The 22,905-nt window shown below is 42.9% G+C and overlaps 1 protein-coding gene across 2 annotated transcripts in view; it reads right to left on the bottom strand.

Moving 5' to 3' along the window:
- The window catches only part of AMBRA1 (autophagy and beclin 1 regulator 1), a 129,984-nt gene extending 108,713 nt beyond the window's left edge, over positions 1–21,271 (bottom strand). For both annotated transcript variants that reach the window (XM_027719533.2, XM_027719534.2), the window contains exons 1-7: positions 21,201–21,271; positions 10,559–10,814; positions 10,247–10,305; positions 9,351–9,534; positions 8,467–8,639; positions 7,612–7,678; positions 5,571–7,027 (exon numbers count right to left, since the gene is read on the bottom strand). In XM_027719533.2, coding sequence (XP_027575334.1) covers positions 5,571–7,027; positions 7,612–7,678; positions 8,467–8,639; positions 9,351–9,534; positions 10,247–10,305; positions 10,559–10,693 — 2,075 coding nt within the window. In that variant the 5' untranslated portion in view covers positions 10,694–10,814; positions 21,201–21,271. The remainder of the gene's footprint in view (positions 1–5,570; positions 7,028–7,611; positions 7,679–8,466; positions 8,640–9,350; positions 9,535–10,246; positions 10,306–10,558; positions 10,815–21,200) is intronic.
- Positions 21,272–22,905: the final 1,634 nt, after the last annotated feature.

Here is a 22,905-nt window from a genome sequence, read left to right as displayed (position 1 = left end):
GGGCAGGAATGGGGGTATTCATACCCTTTCGATCTGCTTTAACCACAGACTGATCCCAGTTCGATCACTAGTCAGTACTGTGTCTATAATTTAGAACGAGAAAAAGCATCCCCTCAAGGCCGTGAGAAAGCCATACCTATTTTCATTAGGCAAAAAAACACCACACCCCAAAACAAACCACCACCTCCAAACATAATTATTGTCTTCTTATGGAAAAGCTCCAAAATTCAGGTAATAGCTCAAGACATACTTGAAGAGTAAAATAAACACAGCCCCATGGAAAAGGTGACACTCCAGACTTCAGTCAACATCTGCCAAGCATTCCTCCAGAAAACAAGCTCCATTATGGAAGTCTTCTGAGGATGAGTAACCATTTAAATGAAAACAAAACCTTTGAGAAGGCAGACTACAAAGAAAGGTTTGCTCCAGGTTTGGAAAGCAATAAGCAAGAAGTCCAGACGAATTCTACAAAGTTGCCAAGGTCTTTCACAGCTCTAACTCATGAGCATTTGCATCTCAGAAAGATAAAACAGCTGTCTCAACTCAAATCCACATCTCTCTCTTTCAAACTCTTACAAAAGCCAAAAGGATTAAGCTCCTCCCTTGCCTGCATTCTCTATCAGAGCCACTTCCCCTCTGGATCCCCACATTCACACCTTTCCCCAAACACTGAAGAACTTGCAAATGTATGGTAACAAAGGAGATAAGTTGCAGTTTAGGAGTGGGGAGGGTTCTGAAGCTACCTTGTTTCCTTTACTCGAGAACTCAGAAACTTTCTGGTTCTGAAAGAAGAGAGAAAGGAGCAGAAGCAACATTACCCCCTTGTGGCAGCAAAGCAGTATGGAAGTAAGTTCTGAGAAAATCCAAGGGGAACAGACTGGTGCTTCTTTTCATACACGCTCTAAGTATGGAGAGCTATGTGCTGTCAGAAAGGCCATCAAGACCGAAGAGAGATGTGGTATGAGCTGGAGTCACTGTACTACCAAAGCAGGTGAGAACGGTACCACTGCTCTCACTCTGCTGCACCTGGTGTTATGTCAGGCCTGTACCTGCCTGAGAAGAGCAGGGCACAAAGGTCCACATTCGGCTAACAGGTGGAAACCACAGTTAGAGCATTTAAATCTTTCTAAATGAAACACAGCACAGCCAAACTCGCTTGTAACATACAGCACTGACACCTGGATCACATTTACAATCCTGTATGTAGCTTTCTCATCCAGGCTGAGCGCAACACAATGTTCACTCAGGAAAAAAGACTGGGTTCCCCGCATAGCAAGAACACAGGCAGGAGGAATCAGAGTCCTCAGACAAGAGCTGAAAAAACAAAATTTGATCCTGGACCCTGTTAAATGGTTCTAGAGAACCTGGTCTTCACTTGTCACTTGTGCACAGTGCATCCAACATACTAAAACACACCAAAAAGCAATGCCTTTGGTAAGCCGTACAACTTCAGCGGCTCAACTATTTGCACAGCACTGTGGACTCTGCCTTTTATATACTCACAAAAAAAACAAAGGAGTTTATACAAGTGTCCCCAGACAAAAACTCCCCCACCTCACATACACTCACTCCTTTTTACCTGTATGCATGGCAAAACCATTACTCAGGACAGTTCAAAAGACTTCTCAGATGTTCAGATAACTTCAGTAGTGTATCTTGTGTGTCAAACTAAATAGGTGAGGCAAGGTGAAAACATTCATAAGATGCAGGCACAGAAGTTACTAGTACCACAGTCTACAGAATTTGACCTCTGGAGTGGTTAGAGAAGTTTAACATAATTGCCAGACAAAGCTTCTTGATGGAAGAATAAGGATAATAAGTGTTTCCTTCTGAAACGTGGGTTTCATGCAAATCTGCCTGGTAATAGGACAGGACGCACCTTTCACTTGCAGTAATGCATTCTAATCTCTACACAAAAAAACCAGGTAAACAATATCAAAATTGTCCAGTTCATATAGTATGAGAAGTTAAATCTGACATCTATGGAGGACAATTTTCCCCTTCCTTTTCCCCATTTATAGGTATTGTTTCACAGAATAAGGTTTGAGATGTGTCAGTGGCTATATACATGGTCACCACTTGCTCCTTGCATCCATTCCAGAAATACTGCGGCTTGGGGTGCCATGCCAGAACTCAGAAACAACAACAGATTTAAACAACTTTAAATTTTTTTTTTTTTTCTGAAAAAAACACACTAGTTCAGTAGATGTCACTTGTGTGATATTAAAATAACCAAAGAGAAAAAATCTGGATCAATTTTATTAGTCAGCACTGCACTGTACTTATCATTAACTGATGAACTCGGATTTTATATATGAACTATATATTCTATAGATGAACTAGGATTCTACATATCATTTTCTTAAGAAGATGGCACTAGCTTCTCTCAAAAGAGAAGCTAGCTGACAGAATCCTCTTTCATTCCCTGACCAACTTTTCATTATCAACCTGAACTGGCCCACACAGCAACATCTTAAAGTACTTAAGAGAATCTTTTCCCTCACTGAGATTACAGTATTAGCACAATGTTTCCTCAACACATTTTAATTAACAGAAAGTTATAGAAAAATTAAGCTAGCTATCATCTGTTGCTCAGTTATCTTCCCTTCATCTACATCTTTCCAACAGTTTCTATCATCAACTTTATGCAGCACATTTCACATGACAACTTCAGGGATTTCTGAGGTTCTTTTCACTTTGATGTTAGAAGTGAGGCAAAGACATCCAAAGGGGAAAACCCTCTAAATTTGAATTAATGAGACCAGGCTGTAGAACCTCAGAAAAGCTAAAGTTCAGTCTCACCAACTTCTGCTTAATGTAGATCGTAAACCTTCCCCAAACTCATACCTCACTGGCATAACTTCAAGAAGGACACAGCTCAATGCCCACACTGCTTTCAGGCCAAGCCGAATGTGACAGGACTCCTGTACTGCTGAGGCCCCCAGTGACATGCTCCTCCTAACAGAGGTGCCAGACCCAGACCTGTTAGTCATGAGTAATGTCACTACATGCTACCTTTGTGATTAGCCCAAAATAATTAGTCCAGTACCATCAGAAAGAGCAGAATTCTCTCCCTACCCAGCTGACATAGCTACATCAAGAGAATGCAAAGAATAGCCTTCATTAAACTACCCTATTAAATTAATTGACCCTCAATAGCAATGTCTTCCCAGTAAGCTACTTCTCAGCCAGGAAGGCCAGGTCAAGGAATAAATCCTGCCCACGGACGGAGAATGAGAACATACAGAGTTTCCAGATAGAATTTTTATTTAAAGTTTTCCAGCTGACCTTTGAATATAGAGCTCAATTGCCCAATGAGGACATCTAATGGAGAGACACAGAAGAACAGAATTTTAAGACAGGTTACAAGTAAAACTTGGACTCGAACGCTAAGAATTAACCTGAGGTCAACAGGTACAAAATTACATTGATTGAAAGTGTGTATTCAGTTATCACTTGTACCCTCTGGTTTGAAGGTTTATCCTCCCCTCTTCTATTTCCCCAGCATTTTCAGCATTACACAGCTTACATCTAATGACCCTTAGCCACCACCTTTGCATGTTTCTCCAGCTGCAAAGGTTAATAGACATTTTGGACTCTGCTGTGCAGGAATGGTTCCAGCACTTCCACTGTGAAAGCACATCTTAGGTCTGGGAGACATGAAGGGTTGGTGTGAGGATGTTCACTCTATGCAAAACTTACATAACTGGGTGCTTGCTGACTTGTTATTGTTCTATAAGGAAAAATATAACCAGCTAATTTGAGAATGGCAGAAAACTACACCAGCAGCACATGCAAGGCTCTTTTTAAGGGAAAAGATTTCATAAAGCCCCCAAGCCCACATGATTTGTTTAACAAGACAGGAAATGAAGTTTTACTTCAAGGAAATTACGATGAGCATTTAATACCAGGCTGCCTACTGCTTCCAGCTTTCTTACCTCAGTACCCTATACTTAACCTACTTCAGTCAGAAGGGAAGCAGGCCCTGCCATGCCTGCTCTTGAGAAAAGTCTGATAACAGAGGCAGGAGACTGTGAAAACAAACAAAAAATTATACAGTTATCTCAGAAAAAATCACATCTACAGATCCCACTACATCTCACTGTCCAAATATGTGCCAATTGCCTGATTAATAAAAAGGTTATTTGCCCCTGTTATTTCTGACTCATCCTAGAAAACAAGAGACAGGGTAGAGTACGTACCACTTTTTCAAAAGAAAGATAATACAAGACTTACTCAAGTGCCACTTTAAAGCTAACTTTTGTCAGCTCCTTCTCACCTCTCTGCCCTTTAATAGGGGACAAGAGGACATCTGACTTCAATTAATGGCAGGTAAGTTCAGGCCCAAGAAAGAAGTAGTTACCATATAATCAGCTTGAGACTCTCATTATGATAGGCTATTAAAAAAAACTGGGACAAGGATTTAGAAGCATATGAATAATTTTATGACCACCACCGTTTATTTGCTATGCAACTACAGCAACAAGAAAGGCAGCCAGTGTTCCAGCCAGAGTATAATCAGCTTATCTGCAGGAAGAAGGAAAGAATTCCTTTTGCTCAAGCACTCCTGTGCAAAAAGTCATCTTAGTCAGTTACATCTGCATCCGACCTGGAAATTTTGCTTTCCTACAGCTCAAAGCATCTATTTCCGAAAAACAGCAAGATTGGACCTTTCCTCTGGTGAGAGCACAAATCACTTGACAGAGATGTGAAAGTGAAACCCAGTAAACCCTATCCAAAGTACCACTGTAGCCGAATCATCCATACAAGCCAGTGAAGACACTTAACACAACGTGTACAGGTCCTTCCTGATGCAATTTAGCTTGTCCTGTTTCTTGTAACATATCTGAAGTAGAAGAGAAATATCTTTCCAAAATAAGAATCACCTTCTTAAAAGAAGAATACAGCAAAGCCTAAAATTTTCAGTGATCAGCATGTCCCCAACCACACCAGGTCAACATAAGCCACTTTCAAAACTTACCTCTTTTATCAAGGGCAAACAATCTGCAGAGGTTTGACCAAACAGTCACATTTGGGTATATGCCCAAACCACTGACACAGAGCTTTGACTTCTTCTGCCCTATTGGCAACATCAAGAAATTTATTCTCAATCCTTTCAACTTAACAACTACAACCTCAACAAGACAAAGCACTCAAGAAAGCAATTCTCGCTACTCATGTACAGTTTTCCATGCCAATCCTGGGCAGATTCTCCACGTGTGGTATGGGGCACAAAGGACAGCATAATATGTCCTGTGTTCCCACCCTTCTGCAGTGTCTGGGAAACACCAGGAGCACAGTTCACCCAGAGCTCTGCTGCAAGAGCCTGCCCTTTTGCCTGTCTGTACTATCATTTAGAGGTCCAGTCTCTGTCCTAATCTTTAGAACCCACCTGCAGCATGACAGCAGCAGTTATAAAAGACATAAACATCGATGTCTATTTTCCTCTACATGAATAGCGCACAACCACATGAGAAAAGATTTTTAACTCTGAGAATACTGAAAAAACTCAGACTAGACAGAAAAGGTTTAAGAAAAAATAGAGGAGGAAGGGCAACCATATATCTTACCTCCTGAGTGAATCCTCCTCTGAGCTTTCCTCAGGCATTTCCTGGTTTAAGGCCTCCTGTGATACATTCCCAGGTCTGCTTGAAGCCGACTGGCTGTAAACTCTTTCCCAGTGCCCCGTCTCCTGGTTAAAGACCACTCCCACGGTCCTCTCCTCCTGCGGGGTGGAAGAGCTGCCCAGCTGCAGTCTGCTAGAGGCAGGAGCTCTGCCCTCGGTTCTCTCTGCAGGCTGCACCTGGCTGGTATTTGGAGGCACACCCTCAAATGTGCTTTGGACCTGCCCTGGTGTGTAGCTAGGCGTGCTTCTTTCCCAGCGCAGCGTGTCATTGTTAAAGGTCAGCAGGTTATGACAAGCACGACAGCGGTTCAGGTGACCCCGGGACAAATTGGAATTGTTTTCACTGCTGTGTGGAGTCTGCTGATGGGAGGGACCTGGTCGATCAGGCTCAATGTTGTTGTTGAGCATTTCTTGAGCCTGTTGCGACTGGCTGGGCTCCCCACCAATCCCCTGATCTAACTCCTGAAGCCGGTCATATTCCAGGAAGAATCGCCTCAAATCACACTGGAGCTCATTACGGATGCTGGCTGGATTGCTCGGGCCAGCACTACTACCACTGTTCACCTCAGCCCCTGGGGTCAGAAAGCCCCTCCCTTCTGTTGCAGAGGTATAGACTGATGCCTGGGAACCTCCCTCCTGCTGTCTGAGCACCGACAGTAAGCTCACAGAGGAGGCACTGGTCCTAGGGGGAGGCATGGCTTCCAGCTCAGACCGAGAGCTCATGTTCAGCACTGTCCTGGACCAGTCAGACCCACCTAAGCCTGAAGCCATCTCTCTCGCAGACTGTTGGTACCGGGACTGGTGGCCTGCCAAGGGCCCGCTGAGGGACCGCCGTGTGGGGCCCAGGCTAAGGTTGCGCAGGGTGTTGCCAGCCGTGCTGCTCTGAACTGTGCTGAAAGCAGAGGGCCTGTTAAGTATCCCCTGCTCTTCCTGCGCTACAGATGCCTGCTCTGGGGGTTGATAAGGCTCTGTCTGCACAGAGGAGAAGGAAGTGCCAGTGGCCCCAGAAGACGTGGAGGGTGCATTTTCCTGGTGTGGGAAGAGAGAAGGAAGTCTTGCACTAGAGCATCGGCTGCAAAGGCACAACATCCCCAGGTGCTGGCAGCACTCTGCTGTGGGATAGCTGACTCGCTCCCGGAGCCTGTTATAGACAGATGCCCTTGTGTTCTCACTGGCTGGAGGCGGAGGTGGTGGTGGTGGAGGCGGTGGAGGGGATGGGGTAGCAGAGTCTTGAACACTGTTTTGCTCTCCCACCTGTATGCCAGAGGAGCGGGAGGACAACATATGCAGGAAGTTGTGGAGGAGGGGTGTGCGCCTCACAGGCTGAGATGGAAGGATAGCGCGCTGACGATAATGAGGCATCTCTGTGCTGTCCACGGAGATTTCCACTTCCTCATCGCTCTGCAGAAGGAAACAACCAAAGTTCAATCACCTTAAGGCAAAATCCTATACCTCCAAATAAACAGCCAAAAGTCAGCTACCACCCCAGACAGATGAAAGGATGTGATAAGCCCCTTTCTAAAGCCCTTGACTTGCAGGAAACCACTTGAGACGACTTCCAAGCTCATTTTACGGATACAGACAACCTCTTCCCAGTGAGCCCAGTGAGCTTTGACAACACACTGTTCATATAAACAGAAAAATCAGCATCTGAGGGTCAGCAGCTGAGGGGAGGATTATTAATATTTCAAATAACTTCAAATCCACAAAGAATGTCACAACAAAACTGAAAGAGCAGGACCATCACGACATCTGTCTCACCGCTAATCAGACAGTGAGGGCAAAACAAACACATTTTGGAAAGCACTTTATTAGCCCTGCACATAGCACAAGAACATTCCTGTGACCAATTAAGGTGAGACAGAACTCAGCTTAGGAGGACTTCAGGTTTTCAGAAAAGCACAAGGCTGCTTAGAAACAGACCAAGGTTAAAGCAGAGCATCTTGTAATTAACTGGTCAATACAGGTACTGACATTCCCCTTACCTGCTGGTTAGAAGGGTTAACAATTGCTGTGAGCAAGTAGTGTCCCAAGGGATCAAACCGTACCAGCCTAAAACAAAAGCAGTGCCAGAGTATCAATCATCAGTTCACATTCCACATTGACACAGGAAGTTGGACACAGCAAGGAAGAAAACCCCACAGGAAATATTTGCAATGAGAACATTGCTACATTATCATCATTCTCTTATGAAAGACGTCAAAAAGTTTATGCACTAAGAAGAACAAAACGTACTGATCTAGCTGAAGACTGCAGCTATTTTACAGTCCACAGCAACACTATAGACAAGTTAAAAGGTGGAAGTAAGTACTGCTGTATCAATTGAAATAACCAGAAAATTTAAAGGAATATGCATATTTATATTATAAAATGGAATTTGCTACAAAGGGAGAGATTAACTTGCCTTGAATGTCACATCATTGTCTTATTTTAAATGGATCAAAAGAAGGCATCAAGTTTCCAGCAATGCAGTTTTCTCTACAAGTGCACCTAAGTAATAGCTCAGTACTCTCTTCCAGCACCTTCTGGTTTCTCTCATCCTTATGGCTGACAAGTTTAATTACTAAGCTTACAAATCAACGTGAAGTAGATTCTGGGCATTTACTGGACACACGTCCTATTTCAAATACAACCAACCAAGCTGATCTATTACTTCCAATTGCTTTTCTTCCTGCTCACAGAACTGGTTTTCTATCAGCTGAGTTAAGGAGCTGCAAGGAACACTTCCCTCCACTGTCTCAGTGCAGAGGGTGCAGCATCCCAGAGGAATGCCCCGCGTTCCCCAGATCTGACCATTTTTCACATACAAGTGTTCTCTTCACCCAGGAACAGCAACTCACCTGACCCGCTCCATTTCACTGGCTGTTTTTACCACTGCAAAAGGCTCCCGACGACTCCAGTCCCAGAAATGTATCTCATTGGCAGTAGCAATCAGCAAGAGCTGAGCCGTAGGATGAAAAGCAAGTGATGCAATGGCATTGTTGCTATCTGTGAACCAGCTCTCACTTCCACCCTAGAGTGAGGAATCAAGAACCACCAGCAGTTTACTACAGAGTTTGCAATCATTAAATTTGCATGTATGTGCCAGAACTATAAGACTGCCTAGAGTATTGGAAATTACATGCTTTCCTGGCAACAACAGCAGCTGTTCCCATACAAGGTCATGTGCCATGTCTAGAATGTAATGCTACTTGCAACAATGACTGCAGATGTATTTTTGTAGGTAAGCGCGTCTCAAGCAGCCTGTAAAAATGCTTCATTTTAGAGCAACCAGATAAAAGTACATGTGTTTTGTCTCTGTGCCAATCACCAGACTAGGTAGAACTGACAGAGCAGCAGCTTCTCTACTGCACAGTTCAGATATGCTCAGTGGAATGAGAAATGGCATGTCTTTCCCATAAGCTAAACAGGCACCTCGCATAAAGTTCTCCAGCAATACCTGTACCACTCTAATAAACTAAACAGGCACAGTTTACTTCATCGAGTTTTATCCTTCACCAACTCCTGCAGAAGCATGACCTAACTCACAGGACTGAATGAAGAATCTGTCACTTCCTCTCTAGACAGAAGAGGATGGCTATGGTCTGCTCTATGTTTTAAGAGACAGGTCCAAGTAAAGCTCCTTGGAGCTCTATTACCAGGTAACATTTGGAAAAGAAACTCAGATAAAAACAGTCACTACTCAACAAATAGCAAAGGAACATATGTTTCAGGAAAGACTTACATGTAAATCCCAAATTCTAACCTCCCCATCTAGGCATCCAGAAGCAATGAGGCCCGGGATGGTGGGATGGAAGGTGACACACCAGGGAGTGCGGCGATGTCCAACCAAGGAATGAACACACTTGCCCGTTTTCACCTCTGTGATGTAGATGTTGTGGTTCACATGTGTGGAAGCCATTAGGGTCCTGGGAATGCAGAAGGTAGGACAAACATTAGCATGAGGAAAGTACAGCAAAATCAGACCACGATTAGGGTCTGTTCACACCTAACCCAGCAACTCTCCCTCACAGAGCTCAAAAGGTAAGAGGCTACTGTTTCACCAGTGGCCACAAAGCTTCCTGTAGCCAGATTTCAGGGTCCATGCAAATATGATCTCATCTGAATCTGCAAGTACAAACTTGACCTTGAATGTCAGAGTGAACGTGCAGCTCAGAAGGAACTCCCGAGTGACAATTTGGGGCAAATAAATATTCCCAATTCTCCATACCATCTCAACCACTGTCAAATCAAGTGACATTATGAGGGATCCCACCTCCATTTCTGCTTTCAATACACGCATCATTCTGCTCTGTTCTTTATTCCTAGATATCCCAGTGAGTGTGCCACATAACTTGAGCATGTTGTATTAAAAATTTTTTTACTCCCTCTAGTTTCTTATGAAATCCCATGGTGGCTGCACATTAGAACTTCGTATCACCTGGGTACCTCAGAAATTAAACACCAACTATGCACGAAGCTGTGAGATTAGGAAGGTGCGCACATTCCATCCATGCACGTCAGGAACCAGAAGTTTCACTCAGCTGTTCGGGACTGGACAACTCAATGGGCACAAGCCTCCATCACTTTTGTAAGTGTAGGGAGACTGCTGAAACAGGGAACGAACTAGGAGTTAATTACCTGTCTGGACTAAACGCCAGCAAGAAGGTGGAGCGTGGACTGTCTGGTAACTCAACTTTCTGAAAAAGCCAACAAAGCAGGAAGTGTTGCAAGAGTCATATGATCATACTTTACTGTAAGCCACAAAGACAACAGGGGGAACCCGCTGCAGGAACATATCTAGTATCACATCACTGCAGGAACTGAACAGAGCCAGAGAGCATATCAAGCGTAACACATGAAATGTACGATCACAAGACAATTTATTTCAAATCCCTGCCTCCCTTCCCCCACTCCAAGATCAAGCTATGCAGCTCTATCCCACAACCTTACCTTGCCCTCCCATTTCATCCATCGAGTTTTATCCTCCACCAACTCCTGCAGAAGCCGCTGAGCACCCAAGGCTTGGGTACCCCGTTCCCTACCCCACAGGATGCGGACAGCATTCTTCTCCGGGACAACCTTCATGGCTCTCGGCTGCCAACACTACACCAGCTACTCGGAGGAGACACCAGCAGGTTCCAGATGACAACTACCACCAAGCTACAAATAGGCTATCCACATTTCAGTTGTTTATCTTCATGGAAACCTAGAGAGATAAGACAGAGATAAGGAAGGCAGCTTTTACCTTGATCACCCAGATGAAGTAAGAGCTTTGAATCCCAAAGTACTAGATTTAAGAGAAAAATATGTCTGTCCTCTCCCACAGCCTTTGCTACCTGCTTCCATAATACAGACCCAGCTTTGACATTTCTGCAGCCAAAGACTACTTGGAAAGTATCCGTCTCTTTGCTTGTACACATGCCCTAGGCACACCACACCTAAAGGGAATTAAAACTTGGCCTTGAAACTTTTTCCCTTCCCTTCATCTCTTGCTGTATATAATAAAGAAGAAAAGATTACACCTTGAAGATTTAGGTCCTGTCTAGGAGCTGTGACTGATAGCTAGAGAAATAGTACTACAAAATTGACAATATGACAGAGGAGTCTCCAGGGAATAATTCAAATTTCAATAACAGTAATTATTATCACTATAAAGGTCAGATGACTGATAGATCCCAAGTCCAAAATACTTCCAACTCCATCACAATAGCTTAAAACATACAAAACCAATCATATATTGGACCAAACCTTACACTGCAGCGGCATCTTGGCCAACTCTATCAAGATTATTCATTCCACCTGTCTGCACATCATCTTTTGATCTACATTGCTCTTAGAACAACAGTTCACCCAAGTAATGCACAATGGTAAAGACTAAGGCTTTTGATATACTTTGAGCTGCAAAGGAAAGCATTAATACACATTGTCTAGAAAAAGAAAATTAATTCTTTGAAAGAACTAAATACAGTGACTCTAATAGCAACCGAGTTACACAGCTTTTGAGTGGTGTTGTGCATTGGAGTTTGCCACAAAAGCTCTCCAGAAAAGTTTCTTTGATTAGGTAAACTAAGAAATTTTGCTGCAATGCTATTACCATTTGATCCCAGCAGCACGTGCATACTACTCTGCCATCTCTAGAACGTAAAGATCTGAAGACAAATCCTCCTCAGTTCATGTTACATTGAACAAAACAATCAATATTCAACAGAGAAGAAAAAGAAAGTAGCAACTTAAAAAAGCAAAAAACACATACAGGGAAAAAAGGTTCATGTACACAAGAGATGAACTGTTAAATGACAGAATGGTCATTAGCAAACCTTTCTTTCCTCTCACTGTCCCTAAATAAAAACCACCCTGAACAGATTAAGACAGCTGCTGCTTACAAGGAGGAGCTGTCTGAAGAGATAACCCAGGAAAATGAGTTCTAATAAAGCAGACCAGTTTTCATTTGCAAAAGTACAGTAAAGAGTACTAGAGCAATGAACAAGTAAAGGCATCCATTTTCCTAGAAAAGAAATTCTCCACAATGAAATTCAAGCTAGCTGAAAATTCCCTGATGCTTAATGTAAACAGCATGGGGATCGTGTATTTTAGAGAAGCTGAACTCTACAGTGTAAAATAAGCCTTCTTTTGAGAATCTGTGAAAGTCAGCCAAATATTAGGTAGGAATTATTCTACAAAATAAAAGTCTTACTGGAAAGCAACATAAAAGGTCGAGATGTCATCCTGCAAGCAAACTCCTAAAAACAACTGTACAGATTAAAAAAGCCCGGATCCAAAAAAGCTAGAACAAGGATAACTGGAATAGATACATCCAAAACCACAATGTAATACAGAAATCCCTAACCCAGAAATCTTTTTTCACCAAATGCTAATAAATCCCGGTTGAGATTCTGCAAACAGCCCCAGTCACCCATGTTCAGAAATTACTGGATTCAGATGGTAAGCAGCATGGAGGAGAAGGATAGCTCAGAACAATACAGGTAACAAAAAGCCTATTTTACAGGGGGACACTGTAAGTCTAGTTTTGTCTAGTAAAAGTAGTTGAATATTCTATATGGGTGTATATAAGGAATAACGGTTACAATGACCCGAGAATAAACATAGAAACAGGACATCAATGAAAGACCAAACCTGCAGCTGGAATAAGCTGGAAGTTTGAAGAAAACTAAAACATTAAGCTTTGGAACAGCCTTTCAGTACCTTAAAAGGCCAAAAAAATTACATAACTTAAGAGATCCTGATAATTTACAAGTGAGATAATGCAATTACCCCTGAGAAAGGACAAGCTATGACAACCTAGCAACATTTCAGCCCTTTCAGAAGAACCAATGTTCCCTCAAGTACAATAGCAACAAGGAAATCAAGAGGTTTAACAAATAACTTTATGTTTATTTATGCCATGGGTAGGCAAGTTTACATATTGTAAAATAAAGGGACAGATAACACCTACAACTGCAGTCTAGTTTCACCTTACTGATAGATCTCCACCACTATATAAAATCAAGTACATACCCTAAGACAGTTTATCTAAATTTCTGTGTATGTGTCCTAATTTATTCAACTAATTTGGCTATAACAAACACTTAACACGTGAGCTTCCTGTGTGTTTGACCTTGATGTTTTTTCCTCAGGGACCATCCTTCATTTTTTCAGCTTCTTCTGACTCATGTCTTTATCCCATTGGAAAAGTAAGCAAAAGAAAACTGAATTCAAATGCCTTCACAGTACCCTGCTAAGCTGTTCAACATTTTTAAAAGCTGCGAGCTCTTCAGAAAACACTGAATGTATCCTTGAAGGATGCTGGGACTTAAGTGTTACCCTGGACCCCTTTGGGGACCAAGCTTTATCCTGCCTGAATTAGCTTGAACCAACTCTAAACATTTTCCTCAAATATAAGTCAAACAATGACAGCATGTTATTAAATACCATTAGCAGATAAACTACTGAAGTACCAACCATATTTATAGCAACTCATTAGCCATCTGACTAACAAAGTTTAAATTAAATGCAGTGGGTTTGAAAATACTTCTTGGGCCTCAGCATAAAGAAAACTTGCAGCTCACTGGATCAAACCTGTTCGGGCAAGTGGTGGACTAATTCAGTAACAGCTTCTATTACAAATACCCACGCTATCACAACTGATAAACAGCTGACTACCTAAACAGGGATTGGTATTCTTCTTGTTGTTGGTTTTTTGGGGGGTTGTTTTTGGTTTTGTGGGCTTTTTGTCTTTTTTGTTTTGTTTCTTTGGTGGTTTTTTTTTCTTTTTTTGGGGGGAGGGCAGGTGGCAGAAGCAGTTTTGGTTGGTTTAATTAGGACGACCAAAAGTGGAGTCCAACAACTGCAAGATTAGCTGATGCCCTGGATGTGGTCCAGGGCACCAAAGAAATTCTGAAAGTGGAGACTCAAGAAATTTTTATATAATTGGCAGCTTTCTTTCCTTAACAGTTTTCTCCCTTCAGGGCATTTCAGGACAACATGCTGGGCTGTTTACAGTTTTGGAAAGAGCATTACAGAGCCCAACCCCAAGCCTTTTACTTGCTCTGTACCAGCTGTTCTGGTACAGAGCCTGAAGGATTCCCAGCATTAGAGTGATACGAGCTCACTTGTTATTGCCACTTTTATGACACTGAACCTCTAGAAAACCAAAGCAAAGCAGCAAACTGGTAAAACTTCATGCTGGTACAGGACCCCCTGAAAACACTGACAAAAAGGTAGGGAGAGAAGAGAAATAAAAAGAAGCACATTCAAATTGCCATATAGAAAGGATGTCAAGATATTTTATGCATTATGAAATGGTTTACCGTTCCAGTTAGAAACTTCAGCACTTTTACAGAGATTATGGTCCCATCTCTTAACATGCCCCTTCCCCACCTCTGGCGTAACTACCTTCGTGCCAATTCTGGTACCTCCATGCTGGGAGCACAGTTGGCTTTGATACAAAGAATAATATCTGAATACTATCTATTTCATGTTATTCAATTCTCCATTGGGGAAAAAAGTTATTCCATGTGGCCTTCAGCTTTCAAATCTATTACCACTCCAAAGGACACTGTGGTTGCATGCTGAGCCCAATACTAAAAGCCTTTCCTAATGTGTGTGTACAGAATCAGTGTAAACAGCTCTATCAGTGTTTTAAAAAAAAAACAAAAACAAAGCTGCAAACAGTAAAAGCTATTTATAAAGTAAGATCTATCCAGAAGATAGAAATCTCCAAATAATTTCAGACAATTCTGCTGCCCAAAGATCTCAAGTGACTGATGAAGAAAGAGACAACATTAAGTGAAATATAAAAGTTGTCACTGACTTCGCAATCTGGAATCCACAGAGAGAACACATGTATAAGCCTCCCTAGAAAAGGCAGAGGAAAGAAAGCATGTGCTGGTAGTTTCTGTCTCGAAGTCCCTTTATTGAGTTTTAAGACTTCCAGAACACATTGACTGTAAAATGGATATGATCCACACAGCTTATGGGCCAATGCAAATTGTATACTTTGTATTAAAAGAACACACACGGGGGGGGGAACACAACAAAACAGAACAAAAAAAATCATGTAGTGAACAATGAGGCATGTCACTGTCCTGCAAAACCACAAGCAAACTTGTCTCTAGAACAGAAGAGGAAACAGATTATTAGTACCATGAACTATCCCTGCTCTGGCCAAGGGCCTTCCTATCTTGTAAGCCAGTTACTTCTGTTTTCAAAATGTCTGTAAGTGAAGTGTCCAGCACTAACAATGGAGTGTGCCATTCCAACTATTCCAAATTATAAACTGCAGCATCTCAGGCTTGGAACACCAGCAATATAGTCAAGAGAACTGTTTATTTAGAATGTATTTAATACATTCTAGTAATTTAATAAATATTAGCAATAATTTAGCATTCCTGCTATTGTACATGTGGGTGGGTTCTCCAAGAATGATCAGGAGATCACGAAACAGGCATGAAAACAGTGCATGCAGCACTAAGCCCAAATGTTTTATCTTCACAGTGATCCTAATGAAGGCTGCAGTCACCAGACATGCTAGTGCCTCAGAGGAGTTTCTACAAGTCAGTTTCCTTTGTATTTTACACAGTTTAATTTTGAGGCAAACTCTCTTATCAAGACCCCTTACGTTTTTCAGAAGCTCAAAAGAGCAAAGAATAAATCATTGTGCACACTGAAAACAGTCAAAGATCATCTTGCCAAGGACTACAGACTACACAGCCCTTCCTTCTTTTGCAGGCACTTCACTGAATAAGTAATAAAACCCGGTTTCAAGACCCACAGACAGGAGATCTCCAAGAACAAACCAGATGACTAAAACATAATTTGGAACATATATGAGCAATCACGCAGCTCCAGGGACTTTTTTAGTTCCCTTCCTTGTTTATAATCCATGTTTCCCTCTCTTCTGCAATACAGAGATTATGATGCCATCGTTTTCCTAAACTGCACAAAACAGTGTCATGTAAGAAACCCAGAAATGCTATCTCAGGTAGAAGACACAAATTATACTTGCAATTTTATTAAAAATACTGATTCAATTCATACCAAATGTCATGCCATTCCCACTAACCCTTTTCATGTCTCCACTTGAAAGACTAAGCAAAACTAAAAAAAATGTTTATGTAAAACCAAAACAAAAAAGCTGATTTGCCCTCTTTGCACTGCATCAACTCAGCTAAACAAACAAGACAACTCAAGGAGTCCTAGTTTGGTAAGTAATTGAACTATGTAGCACTGGAATTTGAGCAATGTTATAAAACAACAAAATCAGTAAAAAATAGGTGACATGACTCATATCCAGAATAGCTGCACACGTCAAAACTTAACACAAGTGTTGGAAGAATGGGACTATGCTCCTTATTAAGTGACAGGACCATATGAATTTCTGGCAATGTACCTGACCAGCTACATGTTTAAATTTACTTCAAACAACGTGATTTGTCTTTCCTTAACTCCATTTGTGATACTTCTATAGGATCTTTGTCACCATTTGCAGAGATATTAGCTCTTCAGCAAAAAAACCAAAGAAAAACAAAACAACAACCAACCAAAAAAACCCAAACACCAGAAAGCATTTTGCATAGAGCAAACTTCAAGATACTTTGCAGTAATATCTAAATTGAAAATAAAGCTACATTGCACTAGAATCTTTAAAAAAGGCTAACCCACAAACAAAAACAGTCCACAGAGGGGTAACAAACAATTACCTTAAGCATGGTTAACCAAAACAATGAAAAAAGCAAAACTAGAATCCATTCTCTTGTTCTGTTTCTACTTACGTGTCCTTAATTATGCTTAAAAAAAAAGGCAGCTTAATTTAAAGATTTAATTAGAGCAAGAGCCAGTTTTCAACTAAGTGCCCCTAAATATGGAGAATTAAAAAAAAACACTATTAAAAAGCCTTAGGAGGAGAGACACCAACTTTATGATGCAACTATGCAACAGAGTCCAAAACTAATACCATGAAGGCACTTTCATTAGATGGCCCTGGTTTTACTCTTCAAAGTTTTTAAATATTCCCCAAAGTATAGTTCTGTAAGCTGAAATTTTTCTTTGGTCAAGGCCAGAGAGAGGTGGGAAAGTAATTCAAAAGGAAATCTTCCGCAGATGCACTATACCCACTGCTCTAAACTGTATCCACTGCAGTAAGTGCTTCCACATAAATCAGAACAGGATTCCTAAAGAAAAATAACTTGTATTAGTGCTTCATGATTGAAAAATTCAATGCTGTGTTTTAAATCGAAACTACAAACAGCTCAGGAAATTCAATTACATTACAAAGATGTCAATAGTACATTGTCATTTCAAGATCCTGTATGACTGCAACGAGGAGCTGATTGCCATTAGAATCTTAATTTGTCTTCCCAGTCTGGATTAAATGAGCTGAATATGCCTTGGAGAACTTTTCAATCAAAAGAAATACACTAAATTGCTAGCTATTTACAGCAAAATTGTGAAGAAGTAGGAGAGAAGCTTGCAGATATCAACTTCTAAAGGTCAGAAAATGAATGGGAAAAATAAAAAGGGAAGTAATAAAAATCAGTGTAAGTGATCAGCCACATCTGGAGTCTGACAGTTTCATTTACCAATGAGAATATGGAGCACTTTCCTGACTATTATCACAATTTCCACATAAACTTAATGAATTCTTGAGAAGAGAGATATTAGTTTCAATCCAGAAGATAGGACGAGAATAAACATAATTTCACAGAACTGTAAGATAAGTCAAACAGCAGAACTGAGATCCAGAAGATTAAGAGTTGGTTTCCACAATTCCATACTCAAACCATGGCATCTTTTGTTAAGTACCGTATACAGCAGGAAATGAGGGTCAGAGAGAAGAGACAGCTACAGCAACAGAGAGACAAACAGAGCGACATAGAATTCAGATTAACCCCCTAAAAGAATTATTCTCAATTAGGTAGAAAGGTAAAGAAATTTTCAATTCAAAATCCCAGTGTTTACATTCAAAGTCACATCAAGGTTCCTCAACCTCAAGGGCCACAGCCAAGTGCTCCCAAGTGACATCACACACAAGAGAAAATTTGGGAGTGCCCACACAACAAAGTAGCAGAAGTAGCATTGGGTACCACAAGATGAAGACAAAGTGTTTTATGCGTTCAAGGCTGCACTTAAGGCACGTGCACCTTACCCAAGTAATAAACAACTGGAAGCAAAAACACATATTAAAAAACACAGGCCATATAATTTCTTGCTCACATGGAAGTAAGTTACCAAGACAAAAAGCAAAAATGATCCACACAGAAGCTGAAGTCTTCACACAAAGATGTATCAGAACTAAAGAAGAGGTGTGAGACAAACATTTAAACTGCGAATAAAGAAACAGCCAATTCTTGACACCCTTGCTCTTCTTTGCCTTGGACTGAGACTGTGGAGAAATAAATAGGGAGGGGGGAAAGCATCCAAAACACGGGTCAGAGATTGCTGTCAGCAATTCTATGCTGCTCAAGGTGGAGAATTAGCACTACATACCAGGAAGAAGGAAGCAGGAATCACTCTGCAACGACAGCCCAAAACACCTCACTGAGAACACCTGAAGTGGAGCTGTGCGAGCACACAGATTAAGATGAGCTCTCCATGCTCAAGCCTGACACCTCATTGTCCTGAGTGCCTTCAACAGTCTACCAAAGCTGGAGACAAACAGTTACCAGACAACAATCCCAGAGTTCTTAACAACCCACGTTAAGTCCTGAGAGGCAGGCATGTACATCTCCTCTTGCAGAGGCATGTGGGTCTCCTCTCGTTTCAAGCAACCCAATCAATGGGTCTTTCATTAGGCAACTACTATACCATTTACTAACTTTCCATTCAAAGATTTCTAATATTAATCCTCTTCCACGGCATATCCCATTGTCATTCAACTTTTGTAAACCAAAATTCTTTTGTCCTTGCCTTATTAATATTTTGTTTCTATCACCCTCCTTGCTGGGTTAGCACCAGGCTACTAACAAAAAACACACAAGGTAACTATTGCCACGTACTACTGCCCTTTATTGGGTCCTTGATAATGCAAACTCAGTAGGGGAAAAAAGTACCTTAATGCTATTTGCATTAGTAATACTAATAAGTATTCACAACAACAATAACTCCACAAGAGCCATGGGTTCAGTTAGCTTGCTAACCATGGCATAAAAGATACCATAGTATCTTTCCAGAAGTTTCTTTAAAAAATAAGTATTCAAATGCCAAACTTCTGGCAGAGGGATAGTAGCACACAGTATCATTGCTTGCCTTCTTTAGAACTGGTTGTTACAGCTGCATAAAAGTTAGAAATGCTGCACAGAAAATGGAAAAGTAGGAAACAACCCAACAAGAATCCAGAGGGTCAGTTATGACTCAGAAAAGGGCAAAAGAAAAAAAAATGAGAAGAAGCTGTCAACAAAGTAAACTCTCAGCATAAACTGCCCAGCAACTCAATCTGAAAAGGCAAATCCGGATATTTGGATCCAAATATATTCTTCACTTCAAGCATTAGGAAAAATATAAATGCTAGTGAACTGCCCTACTCATTAAGGGCCACACTGCCACAAATCAGCAGGCGAGTACAACACACTTACTCGTGACTGCTGAAACACCAGTGGACCAGATTTGAAAAAAACCCCAAACCTACAGAAGCATCAATTGTGAACTCCAGAACTGACACACAAGCTACACTGAACAGCTCTGAATGTTAGAAAATGCTGCTTACAGCAGCCCTTCAGAACACAAAAAAGGATTTTAAATTCAGCAGAGAATTTCAGGTCCTGTTGCCTATGTCACCCATAAGGCATTCAAATCTGCATCACATTCTCAAAACTGACCCAACAACAAACTTAAAACAATCCAGTAATGGACTGGCAGTAAGTGCACATTACCAGCAGGTCATTCTTAGGTCCCTTTTTAACATTCCCATTAGCAATTTGAAAGAGGATGGGAGTGGCAAAGGCAAAGAAGCCAGATGACACTTGCAGAGGACACCAAGCTGGGTGGAGCAGTAAACAAGGACAAATATAGAAGAACACACTGGGTTTTTAAATAAAGACCAAAGCATACTTCATACAGAGGAGAAAATGGAGCAGCACTGAACACTGACCACATTTACACAGACTTCACACTCATACAACTATTCTTCCTGGGGAGGAGCTTGCACCTAGATAACAGCAACTCTTAAATCAGTCTGTTACAACAGAACAACATTGAAAAGTGTGTAGTGCAAAAAATTACGTGTAACCACCTACAGCATCTCTTGAAGATGAAATGCTGTTTTAGTGCAGGAAAAATTGCTTTCCAAAGGCAGCTGAACGCACGGTACTGGCAGGATCACAAGTAATCTCAAAACACCACACAATCACTACAGAAATTTAGGTGTTGTCTGGAAGAATGTTGCAGATGAAAACAAAAAACGTTCCCACAGCTGGTGAATCAGCTGGGCTCGCTCCCTCACAACACAAGAAGTAACTGGAAACACACCTGAACGCATTTTATGCCAAACACTACTTTCAAAAGCAAATGTTCTGCAACACAAGGCGAATACCATAACAGATAGAGCAACCAACACTTCCTACATGTTTTATTTGGGTAAAGGTGGAAAACAACAACAGCAACGACAAAAAACATGATTCCAGAGCAGCCCAGCCGCCGGACCGGACCCTCGGGAAAGCGGGGGCGATGAGCAGAGAAGCGCAAGGCACCCAAACTCGGATGCAAATTCCGGTTTGAGGAGGGCTCCGGCGGGCAGGCGGCGAGCAGGAGCCCTTCCCCGCTCTCCCCGGAGGCTCCCGTCCCGTCCCGTCCCGTCCCCCCCCGGCCGACGGAGGCACCGCCGCGGTCTCGCCCTCCCGCGGCAGCGCCCGGCCCGGGGCAGCGCAGCGGCCTCCCCGCTGCCCCCTCCCCTGGAAGGCCGCGGCCCCGGAGCTCCTGCACAAAGGCCCCGGCAGCGAGCCCCCCTCCCCTTCCCGGCCGCGCTCCGCCCGCCGCGGCCCGGCACGGGCCGGTCCCGCTGCCCTCCGGGGCGCCACCGCGGGGACGGCCGCGCCCGCCCGCCCGTGAGCGGCGGCGCGACCTCGTCGCGGGGCCGGCCGCGCATAGGCCCGGAGCGTACCTGGGGCGGCGGCGCCGGGCGGGGCCGGGGGCGCAGCGGCCCCGGGTCGGTGTCGCCGCCGCCGCGCCGAGCTCCGGCCAGGCGGGCCAGCCGAGCGCCGAGCGGGCCGGAACGGCGGCGGCGCCGAGCGCGGGACCAAGGCCCGAGCAGCCGAGGCTAGAACGCCGCCAGGCAGCGCCAGCCGAGCGACGAAGTCTTCCACCGCCGCCCGGGGGCGACGGAGGGCAGGCGAGAGCAGTCGAGCCCCGAGGGCCGCGGCACCGACCCGAGCTGGGACCCCGCCGGGAATTAAAACCTGCACAACTCAGCCCAGAGCTGTGGGATACCCCCAACAAGCTCTTAACAGAATGGGTGTAAACTAATACGTACAATAAGCAGACTGTATAAAAACAGATTGGAAGTTCTGTTCCAAACTTCCCGGATAAGGGTTGTCCAAACTGAACAACAAATCTCAAAGCAACTTGCAGAAAACAATTTTTTTTCAAATTTTTTTTCAGCCTGGAAATGAGAAGGTTTCGGGGTGACCTAATTGCAGCCTTCCAGTACCTGAAAGGAACCTACAAGGAAGATGGGGCAAGACTATTTACAAGAGCATGTAGTGACAGGACCGGGGGAATGGGTTCAAACTGAAAGGGAGTAAGTTTGGATTAGTTATTAGGAAAAAATTATTTACTGTGAGGCTGCTGAGGCACTGGAACACGTTGTCCAGGGAAGCTGTGGATGCCCCATTCCTGAAGGTGTTCAAGGCCAGGTTGGATGGGGCTCTGAGTGACCTGGTCTAGTGGAAGATGTCCCTGCCCATGTCAGGGGGGTGGGAACTCAATGATCTTCAAGGTCCCTTCCAACCCAAACCATTCTATGATTCTAGGAAAACCTAGTTGGCATGTGATATGTGGGATTGGCAGGAGCAAAGGCAGCCTGCAGCACAGCCAGCCAGGCTTTGAGGGAGTATCCTAAGGAAACATTGAAAAGGGAAAAGGGCTGATGATGGGGTTTTACAGGGAATTTAGTCAAGAAGTGAAAACTGCAATACTGTGAACAGCCAGTCACTGTCACTCTTTAACAGGTGACTGAGACTTATCAGGTATTACATGGTCAGGGTAGACTTTAAGTCTCAAAGTTCTGACAGTGCACAATCTTGTAAGTATCCTGAAATGCAGCTGGCAAGATGAGCTGAAAGTACAGAGAAGCTAGAAAACAGGGAAGAAACATGAATCACAGATGTCAATTTAAATATTGCCTAAACCTGAGGGGGAAAAGTGTTGGGTGAATTGTTTTGAAGGAAGCTGCTTAGGAGTATGTGGGGCAAAGTGCTCCCTACATTTCCCGAGTGAACAGAAGTGTTCTGACATCTGACTCAGGAAAGAATAGTTGTATTCAGTGGATTGGCTTTGTCTGGTGTGGCCTGATGCAGTTTTTGCCCAAACTGAGAAGCAGTGAAATCTGTTTTGAAATTAAACTCTACCAAAAGTGACAGTGGCTGAAAGAAGATAAAACTGAGCAGCAAATGTCTTCCAGGAAGTGCCTCCACTCTGAGTTCTCTCTGGCCTCAGCACATGCTGGGGAGAGCTATTCATAGCATAAATTGAGAAACTCCAGCTTGTTATTATGTGACAGTGTTTGTACCTACACATGCCCAAGTCTCACTTGACCTCAGCGTCACCCATGCAGCTCATTCAGCGTCTGCTGGTGTTTTGGTCTAGTG

This window comes from Pipra filicauda, unplaced genomic scaffold, assembly GCF_003945595.2.
Source record: "Pipra filicauda isolate LSUMZ 115617 unplaced genomic scaffold, ASM394559v2 scaffold133_size2016399_pilon, whole genome shotgun sequence".
NCBI classification, from domain to species: domain Eukaryota; kingdom Metazoa; phylum Chordata; class Aves; order Passeriformes; family Pipridae; genus Pipra; species Pipra filicauda.
The sequence above is the reverse complement of the archived record's forward strand: the minus strand, read 5'-3'. Positions and strand labels throughout refer to the sequence as shown.